We start from the raw sequence: 16515 nt of genomic DNA, 5'->3' as shown, positions 1-16515 counted from the left end.
TGAGCTTCTGAACAAGGCCAATATTGACTTCATTCACAAGAAGGTTGCATGTTAAAACAATCCAGGGAACACAAGGCAATATTACCTACAAAGAAATTACAGCCAAAGGTAACCTAAAAGAAAGTACAATGAAGTCCTCCCTTCTAACTTGCAGTTATGGTTCCACCAGTCAACCTCTACTGGCAAAAAGAACATCTCTATGTGCTGAGATGGATTTTAAAAACCAGCCTTGTGGGTAGGTTGTGAGAGGCCTCCCGGTTAGTGAACAACACTTCCGTATAGCCAAACTAGCAAGATAACATAGACCGAGCAGTAAGAAAGACTTCAGGAGATATGCGGTTGGCATTGTAGTGCAGTTAACCACACAGAAACCACTCAAGATCAGCCACACAGGAGTATAAACATATACTAAATTATTGGACCTCTAACTCAAAGCAGGTAATGTAGAAGTAAAGCAGTTATCACTTAAACACACTTACATAAAAATATATGTACATGGTTGGTGATCTCAAAGCGAGGTTGCCCACATTTTACAATTGAAAACAGTAAAAGCTGTTAAAATCAATGAAACAAGAAATCTAAGAAGTAACTGTCTGTATTATATACCATGCCTTAGAAATGAAAGTATCCTAAAGCTTCAGCAGTCCTTCCCAACGAGACAAGTAGGCCTAATGCCTTAATGGAGTCAAAGTTCCATGTAAGTACCTGTGTATGGAACAGGCAGTTTAAGTCCTCCCAGAACAGGCTGCAGCAAAGACAACAGGTTAGATACAATTGGCAAATAAAGCACCATTGGAGTTCAGAAAGTAAGTAAAAGGCTTTAAGGGTCTCTTCCAATTCCACCACACTTTGGCTAATGTGGAGGGGGATCTGTGGCCAGAACTTCATCAATCCCGACCAGGCAAGAGAGAGTTAGGGAGTGGAATTTACAATCCCTATGGCGAGAGGGGGTGTGAAAACAGGTAAGCAGGCTCAAACTTTACATCAATTTTTAGAGTGATCTAGTTCTTGCGTATTCAGGGGCCACTCACTTCAACTATTAATCCAGACACAGGCAGCCCATGGTCCACAGATGCAAGTCGGCATCAGTATTGGTTCAGGCTAGGCAGTGGTTCCGATGTCTGGTAGACCAGTGCTGAAAATCTTCTAGCAGGATGGCCCAGACACTGAAGGTGGCAGTCGAGATGTCTGGCGGCAAGGAAGAATGTAGCGTGTTGCCTATGCAAAATAAACTTTACACGCTGAAATCGGGGATGCCAGCACACATGATGGTTTCACATGCTTCGGTGACCCTGAAATCAACGCTGGCTAAGCCCTCACCATCCATTGGCAACAGAAAAAAATTAACAGGCGTGGCATCCTTCAGACTCGATTAAAGGAATGCAGCTGAAGATATTAGAGATTTTTGCCAGCTGCGCTCTGGCAGTTCGAACTTTTCTGCGAGCACTGTGGGTAATGGTGCGTTGTTGACGTCTGGCGAGACCCGCGAGACTCCACAGGTAGATACAATTTGTACTTCCTTGCCCAATACTCAAATAATTTCTGGAGCCTGTGGGCCACCCTATGAGTCATGCCTTATCCCTGTGATTGTCAATTTGACTAGCCAGCCTTCTTCGAATCCTGATCTCTCAAGTTATCCTTGTTCTGCAGTATGTTTGCCTATTGATGTGAAGTGGACTGACATTGATCTCCCGACTGAACAAAAATTGTCAAGTGCTCAGTGTTCTGCACCATGTTCACCTATTGATATGAAATCTCTTGACATTGATCTCCAGAGTGAACAAAATTTGTCTATGAAATTGCTTGATGAGAGATGTAAAATGAATGCATCGATTGGCATACCCGAATGTTTTTCTCCCATATATGAGAATCACCCTAGGCACAATGTAAGGGTTAACCACTCAAAGTCTATTTGACAAACTAATTACACGGAAGTCAATCATTCTCTTTCTTTTGCCAATCCTACTCCTCAGTGATTGTAACCTCCAACAGTGACAACTGCCGTTCCACAGAAATCTCAGCGGGTAACTCACATGTTACCTCCCTTAATACAAGTCACGCTGCAGGCAATTAACACATCTATTTCATCTCTAGTTAGACTGTTTGAAACGCTAAATAACAAGATCTCAAAACAGTTGAAACAGATTGATGAAATTGTTGAGTGGATGACTAAACTTGATAGACGGTCCTCACTTAGAAAAAATGCCTCTTCCCTTAACAAAGTGGAAGCCCAAACCCTGATCCTTTCCAACATCGTTAGGCCATCTTCAAGTGCGTTACCGTTGTTCATACACATTATTAGGCCAGCGCTAGCAATCCCAGAGGTGACCAGAAATGATCATTCTGCTCAATCCATTAATAACTCTGCAGTCCTCAATACAAAAGGGAATGAGGTGGGCTACACAGTGGGTTTACACTCTGAATGCTTGCCTGTAGTGGTGGAGGGTGTTAAACATAGTGTGCGAGCATTAGCTGGGAATGACATCAAAAGAATTAGGGGTTCTTCAGAGAAACCAATACACAAGGCGCCACTAAGTGCAAGTGAAAATGTTCTAAACACGTTCAATATGTTTCATTTCAAATCTCATAAGAACGTCAAGAGAGAGCCTGCCTCTTGTAAAAAAAATAAAAATAAATAAAAAAATCGGAAGAATATAATTTCTCAGTCCAAAACAAATGCTAAACAATTCGCGAAATGTGTGACTCTGGCTGCTCTCGCAAGCTCCAGGGCAAATCAGGACACTTGTGATAAAAGCAAAGCACCGATTAAGAGCCGTCCTACCTGCTCTTAAGAAAAGAAATCACGTCCCATTGACCATGCACCCCTAAATGAACTAATTGCAGTGTTAGCTGAAGAAGGCTCAAAAAAAGGTAGACAACAAAAAATGACAGAAGTCCCCGTGGGAACAAGTAAGCCTACCAATAATCAACTTGATTAACTACCTTTTGTCTTCTTACAACCTCTTAACACTGAGAGCACCGCTCAGGTAAAACAGTGTGAGCCGCCACAAATCCAGGGGGCTGAACTAACGGCTAATGCTCAGCCAAAACAAAATGACACTGGCAATGTTTTCTCTATGCAACTCAAGGCTCTTATTCAATCATCTATAGAGGAGCTTCTAACACAGCAAAAAACAACCAATTCGAGACCCCAAGATCAATTATCCATCATCAAAATGTCACTTACTTCAATGACAACTATGGCCCCAAAAATCCTGAGAAAGAAGTCATCATTCCTAAGCAAACTCTTAACAAAATCACTCCAACGGTAGCTCGAAAAATCTATTCATCTAAATTATTACAAAATAACTATTGCTTTATCTTGAAATGTAGGCCTGCTCCCTTCCCAGCCTATGATCTAAATAGATCTTCAGTGCTGGCGATCTTCGAAGACATTGCCAGCTTACAAGATATCACCTCCATTGATATCTAACAGGTGGATTTCTTGAATGATAAGGATTCCACGATAGGTAACGCATTTGTTACAGAGTTTGATACATCCCTGCGAGTGGAAGTGAGTTTACACACCACTTTAATTTAACAAGAATGATTGTTCATGTGTTAGCTTGAAAACAGGCCTCGGGGGATTCTATCCCTCCTTGGTTGTTTGTGGGTCAAGGGAAGCGCAAATAGAGTTGATGTAGCAACAGTCTTAGATTGTAGCATTCCCTTCCATGTGTTTTTTTCTTTTCCACTCTTCTAATTTAGTTTTTTGTATTTAGTGTATTTTTTTTTCTACTTAAATTGTATTCTCTGAAACTGATCATTTTGATGCCTCAGGAAGCCTCGATTGGGGCATGTGAATGTGTTCATCAAGGTATGTTTCAGTTGATTCTAATGTTATCATTTTACTTTAACTCAAGAAACTTTTCCAATGACTATACATTTCATTTTTACACTGCACCTCTTGTGTGAAACATTATTGTGTAATGTCAGCTTTTGTTTTGACAGCAAGTTAAGTGCTTTGTATGCATTCGGTTTGGTTTGGCATGTAATGTATGTATATTAGTGGTACTAAAAGTAGGATTGTTCAAACAAATTTGGTGATTACTTTTGCACATAATTACTGTTTGTGCGATGCACACCACAACACACATTCATGAATGACAAGTTAGGACATCGTTTAATGAAAATGTGATTGAATAATCATGTTGGTATAATATTTAATATTATAATATTGATTAAGAGTCCAGCAAAGGTGAATCAAACTATGTGGAAGGATGTTTGCATGCGTAATTCATATTTACTTATGGCAGGACAAACACTGATCAATCAGATATTGACAGAAGTGCTTAACTCACAGTTTTGAAACTTAAGCTAGAGATCACTCACCTGCCCCCTTTTCCGGCTGCTGCAATGGCTTCCTTTGCCAGCTGTAGTGCTGTTTCGTCACTATACCAAAACTGGCTCAATTGCTAAAGAAAGAAATATGCTTTTACTGATTTTAGACATGACATTCATTAGGGCAATCTCTTCATCTACACACATTTCATTCTAGCACCCCCTTACACGCCCAAAACTAAAAAGGAATCACCAGAATTCAGCAATCCCTCCGTGGATTGAGGCATCATTTTGTGTGGGGCATGATGGCATGTCTCTCCCACCACTCACAAAAGTGAAGCTGCTATAAACACTCTGTCAGGTGGTAATGGAGTTGGTATTGGAATCTTGTATTATCACCAGAGGATGGAATTACCACTGGCGTCCAATACCACCATCTAAAGACATGTCCATACATTTTAAGTAGTTTCTCAAATGCCACAAACAAAACATATGTCCATTTCTTGGAGAAGGGGCCCTGCAGATAAAAGAACCCATAATTAAATGAGAAATTAATGTGGGGTTGTTATGTCACTCTGTGCTTACCTCTTGAAACAAGTTTAAGGGGACTGTCGCTTGGAGGAATGGCTTAAGGTATCCCCATACCTCAGTTCCAAAACACCGTACAGTGTGTCACTGCTGTATTGCGCCTGTCTACCTAAGTTTCAAAATGATTGGCTTGATGCTATTAACTGTGTTCTGAAATGAATTTATTAGTTCAAAATGCTCCTATGTCGACATGTTTTTCGACCTCATTCGGTCCTCTTACATTGATAAATATTGTATATTAGTAGTTGGTTATTAAAGCATCAATGCTGATTTCCAACACAAAAATTACAAAGCTGTCATTGAATCAACCAAGCACATAGTGTGCCAAAATGATCAATTAAGCCCAAGACAGAAAAATTAGGTTGGCATGGGGAGGATCGGTGAGGGGAGAGAGACAAGAGAGAGACACATTTCATTAGTCACATTTGTATGATATGAAATACATGTGTCTGCTTCGCTTTGTTAGTACTCCATTGTGTCCATCACCCTTTGTGTGAAACCTGTCACCAAAACCAATTTCTTGATTCCTGTATCTTATTACCTTATTTATCCTAATATTGAGTGTTAGTACCATTTTGTGGATCTTAGCTTGTACACTATTATTCCATTTGTGTCATTACAAGCATTGCTCCGTGCCTGCTTCTCATTGCCTCTCCACCTGAGTGCTAGCAAAATATTACATTCTCATGCATGGTGTTAAGTAGACCAATTTTCCTTTTTTATTTTACATGTATGTTGCCCATTCAGCAATTTAGTGGAATACAAGGAGCTAAGATCAAACTTGAAGATGTGATTAACTGCAGCACTAAATTTGTCGTTTATGCGATTGTTTGGAAATATCAGAGGATTTACATTGGCAGTACGATCAGAGAGTTAAGGATCCGTATTCGGGAACATCTGTCGACTGTTGGATGTCAGGATCCCGAATTTCCACTGGCCTCACACCAAATTGATGAAAAGAGGGGCCTAAAATGTATCAGTCTCAAAGAAATCACCCTTGGCAAAAGAATGAACACAGACAATGAGATGGTGGTATTTTTATAATATGAACAACCCAATGGGGTTTGAATAAGTAGTGTAATGTTCTAGTCTTGTCATGATTACTAATATTAATAATGTTACACATGTGACTGTGTATTGATTCATATGTATATATCAATAATCTACTCTCTCGACAGAAAGCATGACAATAGACTTCTAGAAAGTAGTGAATACCAGACACAAACTAACAATTTGAGAAGCAAGAAACATGACGTATTAGGCCAAGAAGCAAAGGTATAATACCCTCAGGGAAATAAGTATGGCTTATCACGATAAGGACATAATTGGAATCATACAGCCTTATCCAAGAACAGGACAGGCCAATGTGATCAAATGTAAACGTAATGTGACCCAAAGGGGATAGTTAATAGAGCAAACACTGTTTATTTGTGACTAGTGTATATACCTAAACTAATAATTCAGTAATAACCACTATATAAGTCACTAAATATAAATACCATAATTAATGTGTTTTAAGAGCAACTGAATATCTTGCTAATTGCATTAAGATGCACTCTGCATAGAAAATAGGATAGTAAATACATGAACTATTGTAAATAGCTACCCAAACTGTATAATATCGAAATCAATGGAATAATCTGTGCGATCTATAGATATAATAAAATGCATAATGTAGAAGACAACAGTGAATAGCATGTATTCATGGTTTTAATAATTGTTACGTACTGTGGAATAGACAAATATCGATAGGTTCAAGATGGCAAGCTGCCGGCAATGGCATAAATCACTCTCAGTAGGCTCACTCAGAATCAGCCTATTGCACAAGAATCGTTTTAGATTTTGCGTATGGATGAGGTAAATAAGATATTCTTTATCACTCTACAATTGCGCACAAATGGGGTACCTACCATGTTAATAGTATTCTGTCCGCACATTTCTAATGCTAAGGATGACAGGATGGCCGATGTAATGTTAATATGGATTAAAGTAATAGGCCGTTAACATATGCCCACAAATACACCATTACACTATTAAATTGAACTAACTACTGAATGTTATGCATTAATAAAAATATCCATCTCTTTTGAGCAAGTGACTGTATGCACCATAAAGGAGGATTACACAAAAATATGTCTGATGTCACACTATAAACACAAATAAATGCTGGTTCCAAAATAGCGTCTGTGGTAAAAAAGCATGCAGAACGCCGTTGGAACTATGCCCTTCACTAAAAAGGGGGCATCTTAAGGTAAGGATTTAAATTCTTTGATGGGATTAACCCTATTACTAAAGGTGACTATTCTGACAAGAAGATGCAAGACTAAAGAATGAATTAATTGCTGGTAGCGTGACTCCATAGTTAAGGGCGGTTCCTTTCGAATAGGTGACTGAGAGGATGGTCTCCCACAGATAATAACAAATGTTGGCTAGTGACAATGAGAATGAATCCATAGTATATACAATATTTGACTTGTGCATTGAGGTGAAAACATTATAATCAAAATTACAGGGATACCGGGGATCGTTATCTCGGATATAGGATTATTGGTGAAAGATTTGGAAGCTAATCTAAACTAAACCGATAGCAGGGTGAGCACACTGGTGGTGGATTAAATGATAAATGGGCAACATACATATAAAATGAAAAAAAAGGGAAGTGGGGCTACTTAACACCATGCATAATAATGTAATATTTTGCTAGCAGTCATGTGGACAGGCAATATGTAGCAGGCAGGGAGCAATGATTGAAATGACACAAATGGAATAATAGTGTACAAGCTAAGATCCACAAAATGGTTCTAATACTCAATATTAGGATAAATAAAGTAATAAGATATAGGAATCAAGAAATTGGTTGTGGTGACAGGTTTCACAAAAAGGGTGAAGGACTCAATGGAGCACTAATAAAGCAAAGCAGACACATGGATTACATATTATACAAATGTGACTGTGCAAAACTAATTACATTTGTTTATCTCTTGTCTCTTCCCTCTGGCCGATCCTCTCCATGCCAACCCAATTTTTCTGTCTTGGGCTTAATTTACCTATTTGGCACACTATGTGACTGGATGTAATTATGTGATATTTTTGATTTAATGACAGCTTTGTAATTTTTGTTTTGGGAATTTAATAACCAACTACTAATATACAATATTTATCAATGTAAAACAATGATATGGGTTTGATAATTTACGAATACTCATACAGAAATGGTTTGTTTATCACAATAGCCCTGTCCTGAAGAGGACTGAATAAGGTCGAAACATGTGTTGACATAGGGGCATTTTGCAATAATAAAATCCGTTTTGGAACACAGTTAATAGAATCAAGCAAATTATTTTGAAACTTAGGTGAACAGGCGCAATACAGGGGTGACACACTGTACCATAAATAATTAAGTGGATGTCAACAAGTAACACATAATTTGGATTGTTATAGCCTACAGGAAAGCCATTTTCTGAGACCAACTGATAACTGCTTATTTTCAGCTGCAATTACCATCATTTTAAGACATGTTCATATGATGGTGGTAATATATTTCCCACCGATACATGCCTACATACCCCATTTAGGAGATGCTTGGTCAGACCTTTTTTTTCGTGACCTCCTGGCTTATGCAGTTCTACCTTCCACTACAAATGTAGGACTAGGAGTTCCAGAATGCAAAGAAAGCAAACATTGGCAAAGCCTACCGTTTTGGCTTGTGTGTAAGCATGGGATAAACATTTGCCAGGAAGTGTCATAATGACGCTATCTTGCCATAAGATAGCAACAGCTGGCACAATTTGGGAATTTAGCATATAAGGGCAGTCAGTGCCTGGGCAAAGCCTATCTAATACCTATCCAGGGGAAAACATTGTTGGCTTTGCTGATGATAGTCTTCAAAAGGAATTTAGAGCAAGGAAGAGATGCAAGAATACACCAGATACAGCACTCAACAAGTAGCCAAATAAAATTAAAATATTGGTTTTCCCACAGACTGGGATTTTCTGTAGCCCAATTTTGATTGTTTCACTGTTATTCGAGCCAACCAAAGTGACTGTATGCACCTCTTGCATGCACGAGATGCAATCAAAGATATGAACTTGGGGTGGAGACATATCTGCAGTAGATGCATACTAGTAATAAGGAAAACAAAACTATAAGTCCAAGAACGCAAAAAGCTGCTGTCTGGAAAGCCAGAACTGGATTAGGGTTAGCCAGTTTGCAGGTTGGATGATCACTTGCCAAATATGTATTCTACAAAATTGCGTGGTTTGGCGTTGTGGCAAAATACACATACCTACATATTTAGAATTTTGGAGCAAACTGTTAATACGATTACATGCATAAACCAAGTAAATACATTTAGATAGGAGCTAAAAACACTATTAAGGAAGTGTGGAGATTTCAAAAGCAGTCAACAGAGAAATTCTTAAATTGATGCTTGCGTCCTTGACTGAACTCTGGGTTTAAATGTTTTAAGCCTTGGCGCTGTTAATAGCACAATGGTTTTCACTATCACAGTATAAACAAGCATTTCTTCATGTTATATGAATACATTCTTAGTAGAAGAGGAAGGGACAATCCAAATAACCAAATCAAATTGCACACAATAAGATGACCAGCCTTGTGTGCCAGGAATTAGCACATAACATCAACAGCCAGCTTTGCTTCTGCAAAAAGGGGAAAACTAAGCACTGTAGCAATTGGTAAAATGTTTAATAAAAGAGCAAAATATATAGTATCAATGTACATGCCAGATTCTCTAATTGCAGTAAAGCTTCCCAGACCCAATTACGTTTTTCAGAAACATGACCCCGATATTAAAACTTAAAAGAACTAAACACGTGAAGAATTATAGATGGTTAACCAAACCGAAACATATTTTTCTGACAATGAGATCAGAATTGGCGAACACAAATGGTCAGGTGAAAAGTAGAGAGGGAAGGTAAGCTCCAGGATTTAAGGTGGGAAAAGTAGGGGGCTTTAAGTTTGAGATGGCGGCCGCAGATGAAGAGGTAGGGATGAGAGCACGGGGGAGGAAAACTGAGAAAAAAAAACTGCAAAAGAGTGTGTAAAATATATATATGGGAATGCGGACAGCACACTCGAATAATTCTATAGGAGCAGAGCCTTATTACTGCGGCAACCTGTATAAAAGCAGCCCATGTTACAAGTGCAAAAACATACAGGAGTGTATTATCAAAATTACCGCTTTTTACGTTGTCAAGGGCTAGCAAGTGGGCCCATGTCCTTTGGGACCTTCAAGCAGTCTTGGATTTTTGGCCAACAGTACTCCACATGCTGGGAGTATGCACAGCACCCCTTTAACTTTTTTAAATGTTTTTGTTGGCTTCGCCGTACATCACTCTGTAAGAAAAGACGAGAGAGTTTTGGGGGTTTAGTGGGATAGCAGGAAGCGCAGATGCAAAACGGTGCTGTTGTTGGATGCAGGTCAGCGGCACCAGGGTCCTGCATGCCACTTTGCGTCTATGGTTTTGGTAAATAAACTTGGGGATATGTTATACAGAAGGGTAAGCCGGTAAGCCGAGGAAGTCGAGGATCGCGGGTACGAGGAGAGGGAAGGTACAAAAAAAGATGGGTGTCCTAAGGGGATTAGGTTGTATGCACCAATGATTAAGGAGCTTATTACATTTTTAGGGGTGATTGTAACCAATCCTATTTCGGTTTTGTAAAGTACTTTATATTATGTTAACTGTTTCTTACATAGTGCGGACAATCACCCATATGTTTTTTGGCGCAAGAGAGATAACAAGAACGCAGATGTATTTATGCTCTAGAGCACTACCACTGTACAAAAAAATATGTTTTAAGATGTTTTCACGTTGTCATTCAGGTTTCTTTTCAAAAACCTCTTTGGGGGCTTCAACCAGATGTTCATAGGTTTCACCATAAATGTTCACCCAATTCCAACTCATTGCAGTTGCAAGGCACAATGAGAGCGCATAGCTCAGTTTGTAGTATACCCAGCCCAACACTTGGATCTTGACCCACAGTATGCTACAGTATGCTTTATGCACAATTACTTACAGATGATTTGCTGCTGCACCAGCAACCAATGTATAGAATTCAAGGTTGAGGAAGCCGACTCCCATTGTTTAGTGCTAGTGATCATCGTAGCGCCTGCATTCTGAATTTGTTACAGCCTCAACAACAGGCATGTTGCGAGAGCTAAACAATGCAGTTTGCATAGTCCAGGCTTGAGTTAAGTGAATGGAAGACTGTCCGGCTCTTGTGCTCTTTCTGAAGCGAAGATAGCGAAACCCGGTCTTTAAGACTGCTCTAATCTGTGGTTCGCGCAAAAGTTTGATGTCCGTTAGGACTTCCAGATATCTCCCCAGAGTAACAGGAGCTGAGCAGAGCACGTGACGTGCGTCTGGCAGCTAAAACTCGAATGCAGCCACAATGACCATTATCTTGTGCTTTCCAGTGTTACATTTGAATCATGCACAGAGCATAGCTAGATGCTGGTGGCTTCATCCCCTTGCACATCAACTCATGTCGCTGTATAATCTTCAAAAAGTAAAAGTAAGTCACCGCAAATGAATACATGTTTTTAATCAGAGGAGAAATATAAACTTTGAACAAAAGTGGCGACAATGCTGACCCTTTGTGAAATGGTGCAATGTGATTCAAAGAAGGCCGACTGAAAAGGGTGTTTGCTTTGACATGTGTGCGTTCGTTCAAGAGGCTTTAATCAAATTAAGAGCCGATCCCCTTATTCCAATGTTGGACAGTCTACTCAATACAGAGATATCTCCCTTATCTACCAACTCTCTCATGTGGTCCAACATGGAAGTAAACACCTACTTGCTTTGGATCCAAATTATTTGGAAAAGAGGATAGTATTCCTTTCATTGAAATAAGAGTTGGTTTAGCATAAAACTACGGAAAGCACAGTGGAAACCCCAAGAACACTCGCTACCTTTTGACTAACCCTCAATTTCTCCCCATCTTACTCTGCACACAAATGCAAAACAGCCACTCGCACACAGTTTTTAAAAGAGGCCATCTCCCCAGACTTTGAACATCACAAACCCACAGCCCGAACTACGAAAAACATTTTGCGCGATCTGAATTCATGCACTTGCGCGATCTCAATGACACCTGGCCTAGTAAGATCGCTGTCTGTCTTCCCTCTGTTCACCCTCCCTCGCCTTGAAACACTTGTGTATAGGTGCGTTATAAATGCCATATCATATCATAGTCAGCGCCTGTTCAACACACAACCACACTATAAGCACAAAGCCAACCCTCATGCCACACCTAAAAAGCTTACAAACTAAGCTCAGGGCAAGTCTGATTTGCAATCTGCGGTGGCTCAGAAGAAGGACGCGGTTACGATATTGACACATTTCTTAAATTATTTATTAAACGATAAGAATCATGCCTCTCTCCTTATTGTTATCAGGGTTTTCCCAGCCTATATAAATAACTAAGGTGCTCGTCAGTCATTTACAAGTCTCCAAATAAAAAAAATAGTCTGTTGTCCAAAAACGAATTCTACCTGATCCTACCACTAGTCTAACCAAAATAAATGAAGTCAGGAGAATGCGTACTTCAATCCAAAGGGCCTCATTATAAATTGGGTGGTGCGGTAAAATGCAGCGGTAATACCATTTACTGCTGCATTACTGCACCGCCCAACTACAGGTTTGGGGGTAAGGTGGAGGAAAAACCTCCAGCAAGAATCTGCAGGTATTTCTGCCACCTTACCTCACAAAATCAACCATTTTGGCAGGATTACCACTGGCGGTAATACCAACAAAATCCTGCATGGAGTCCTATGGACTCCAATTAATGGGGACTGACACAGTCTACTGCCATTTGTAATCCAACAACCAAGTGGCGCTAACGGTAATACAGTTTGTTGGTATCTGGGTGGATTTACCGTTGAGATACCACAAAACTCGTAATGAGGCCCAATGTCTTTTAATATGGTATCTCTTGTCACCTTCTGTATTAGACGCTGTAACTCCTTCCATGGATTTTGGGGTTTACTGTTTCTTCCCCGGTCAGTGTTCGATGGATCTCCTCTTATTCTTTGTCTTATCATTTAATCAAGGCTACTATGCCCTTTTAACATATGCTTTCTTAGTTGGGACAGAGATTCTGGGTATTTAATGTTTTCTCTCTCCTGAGATAACCGTATCACCGGATCTCGGTGTAGGGGGGTGGATGAGTGCAAACTGGTTGAAACGTAATGGGGATAAGACGGAGGTCCTGGTGGTCGGTTTTCCCTCTGAATCTGGGCGGTGGTCTTCTTTATACTGGCCTTCCACATTGGGTGATTCCCCACTCCAGTGTCAACCGTTAAAAATCTTGGAGGTGCTTCTTTCTTCTTCCCTGTCTATGTCCACCCCAAATAAGTGTGTTTTTTAAGGTGGGTCACCTTATGCTCAGAACTCTGTGCAGGTTCTTCCGTTTCTGCCAGCCCACTTAAGACCACTGGCGGTAGTGTCATTGATCACAAGTCGGATAGACTACTGCAATTCGCACTATCTGGCCCAACCTTTCGGGTCAATCCACTGACTTCAACTGCTGCAGAATCTTGCTGCACGTGTGGCAACCAACTGCCCGTATGCAGCCCACATTAGTCCAGTGCTGTGTGATCTCCAATGGCTTCCGGTTGCCCAGAGAATTAAGTTTAAATCTCGTTGCCTGGTTCATTGGGCAGTGTCAGGACATGGGGCTGAATATCTGAGGGAAATATCTTGCTGCTATGTTCCGGCTTTTCGTCTCCGCTCGAGTGTGGACAATCACACCACTACTGTAACTTGGCTTCCTGGCTGCTCGGCTCACCAGTGAAGGCAGACATTGCGTTTCACTCTAACAGTCTGACCAATTCTGAAAGTTGTGGGCTCTGCGGCTTTCCTTTGCTCCGTCTCTCCCAGCTGTGACACTGTCAGGGAGCTTCCCCTGCTTACGCTCTCTCTCAGCCTCGCCTCTCCTCCTCTCCTAGTTAACTCGCTTCAGTTAAATAAAGATTTTTCTTTAAAGAGACAGTTTCTCTTTTGCTCGTGCTAGCTTATTATGGTTCTCGCTTCACCCAAATCTCGGAATTTCATACTGTTATTTGTCTCAGATAATCCTGTATAGGCCATTACGGGGAATGGCCTATGGAGTTCCTCACAGGAATGCAAGTCCTTGTCCCAAGATGGGGAGTCTCTCCCGGGGAATTCCCACTTGTCTCGACCCCTAGGGAGGGTCTTGCGGAGGGGGGATCCCCTCCCTAGCCTCAAAGGCAGGGCTACACCTTAGGGAGAAGGGATGAATTCCCTAGATTCGTCAGAAACCTCAACACAAACCACTACAATCTGGCATTGCCCTCTGCACCCAACTAACAAAATCCATCCACTGTCTTCCAGATAGGGCACAACACTTGGAGACCATGCAAATGGCGGCGGTGCACAATACAAATCCTAATACCGTAACCACTTGCTCTAACAACCCAGCAATATACAGGATATTCTAAATCGATCTAAAATTAGACAGCTGTGCCAGATTGACGAGTTTTTTTTTTTGGAGCAGTGGGTTTACAATAGCCTGTTTGAGTGAAGTTCGTATGCTTGCTGTATTCAGAGACGCATTAATGACCTCCTGAACGTACAGAAGAATTAAAAGGTATCAGCGCAGTTCTTTTGAATGTTAAAACTAGACGGGTTGAGTGTGAAGCCTGAAGATTTACTTTTCTGAACCAAAGCATAAACCTCTTCAAAAGTAATCAGTTCAAACATTTTAGCATTGGGTATTATAGCTTCTCCATCACAGAAGGTAATCTCGATTTGTGATGTTTTTGTAGCGATATAATTGGACCTTTTACATTTTACGAAAAACGTGAATCAAGTTTCAAAGTTGTTGTGAGGAAGGAACCTTTGCCTGAATTGCAGAGCTCGTTTAAAATTAGATCAACTATTTTTGAGGCGCTGAGGAGCTCTCAACATTTTTATTTCATTTTTGTAAGCTTTCAAGCACTCAAGACAAATGTATTTTTTCCGGATCATAGGTGTTCCACTGTACGTGCTCCACTGTTACGCTCACCTGGACCCCACAGGGGTGTCGATCGGACCCGGACAGCTGCGGTCTCCGTCAACGTGATGCGTAGTGCAGAGATGACTGTCTGGACTGGCCCGCCTAGTCTTGTCTGCTGGACCCGAAGAAGTATTTTCCTTATGTTTGTAAAAGATGAGCTCTCCATCCTGCGTGTCTTGCAGGGGCGCGTAGATACCAGTTACTTCACTGGTTTGAAGGTGTTGGGAGAGTTCCGGTAAGCATTGACTCTGAAGTCCCAGGCGGGATTGGTAAGTATCAAGTTCAAAGAGTTCAATGTGCCCGATGTTCACTCTTGTCCCCTTCCTTCCTTAACTTGCAACTGAGTTCGTGAGAAGAAGGTCTCGTAGCTGCTGCTGGCATTCAGGTAAGAGTCTGTGTTACCCAACGCTGTCCGGTAACTATTGCATGCATTAACGTGTTGTTTTTCTCCCTCTTTACAGATGCGGCATATGAAGATATGGAGAATAATACCACCGGTGGTAAATCAGGTAAGTCTATGGTGGTAAGAGGTATTTGTTGATTCCCTTGGCTCACCTTGTTATTCGTGTGCCCCTAGGTGCTGGAGTACGGCAAAGAAATGATGGACACAGTGCCGGATCGAAAGATGCTGTGAGAACTGGTGAGTATGGCGCCGTGCTGGAGCTGGCGAAGCGACGCGTGCAGGACTGATGTTCTTTCCAGGTCGGGAGATGAAATGGATCCGGAATCAGGTGAGGAATTTGAAATAAGTTCGTTTTCTAACCTTGTCCTTTTCTTCCTCTTTATTCTAGGAGCTCCGGATTCGAGGCGGGCGTGGCAGAAGACTGGATGCTGGCTGCAGGCACGCGGGCGTGGCAGAAGACTGGATGCTGGCTGCAGGCACGGTGAGAGTCACGCTGCTGGATGCAGAATAACACGAAGCATGTGCTGCTGTTCGGGCGTGGTTTAAATAGCCTCCAAAGTAGTCCCAGGAAAGAAGTTCCCCAGGACCACACCCGAGTAAAAAATAGTCCCTGTAGTAAAATAGTCCCATCCAGGCCTCACGTTGGCTTGGATTTATTTGCAGCATGGTCTGCATGAGGTAAGTAATGTCTATGAGCCTGGCGCCTATGGCGCCAGGATTGATTTTTATTATGAGCCTGGTGCCTACGGCGCCAGGACTGAACCCAGACAGCCCCTTGCTGGGGCTGCTGGGGTTTTTGTAAATGTCTGGATGCCTGCTCCCGGGGCTGATGGGCTTGATCCGGATGCCTGGGGTTAGGCATCATGACAGCACTCCCCCCCAAGGCCCCTCCTAAAGTTGTTCTTCCCCTTGGCCCTGGTTTGTCTGGGAAGTTCCGATGGAATTTCTTCACCAACCGAGGTGCATGAACGTGGTCACTAGGCTCCCATGACCTTTCCTGTGGTCCGTAACCTTTCCAGTCGATTAAATAAAAAAGTCTTGATTTAACCAACTTAGAGTCCAGGATATTCTTTACCTCAAATTCAGGTTCTCCATCTATTAGGATGGGGTCAGGTGGTTTGGCAAGTCTTGTCCCGGGTTGAACTGGTTTCAGAAGTGAAACATGAAAGACAGGATGGATCCGCATATTAGAGGGTAATTCCAAC

General features: G+C 41.4%; 1 protein-coding gene across 3 annotated transcripts in view; it reads right to left on the bottom strand.

Moving 5' to 3' along the window:
• Positions 1-16515, bottom strand: part of EEF1AKMT1 (EEF1A lysine methyltransferase 1) — a 215432-nt gene that overhangs the window by 36845 nt on the left and 162072 nt on the right. For all 3 annotated transcript variants that reach the window (XM_069639943.1, XM_069639941.1, XM_069639940.1), the window contains exon 3: positions 4333-4415. In XM_069639943.1, coding sequence (XP_069496044.1) covers positions 4333-4415 — 83 coding nt within the window. The remainder of the gene's footprint in view (positions 1-4332; positions 4416-16515) is intronic.

The sequence above is a fragment of the Ambystoma mexicanum genome, chromosome 7q, assembly GCF_040938575.1.
Source record: "Ambystoma mexicanum isolate Mex_15411 chromosome 7q, UKY_AmexF1_1, whole genome shotgun sequence".
Classification (NCBI taxonomy): domain Eukaryota; kingdom Metazoa; phylum Chordata; class Amphibia; order Caudata; family Ambystomatidae; genus Ambystoma; species Ambystoma mexicanum.
This window is presented reverse-complemented; position numbering and strand designations above follow the sequence as displayed.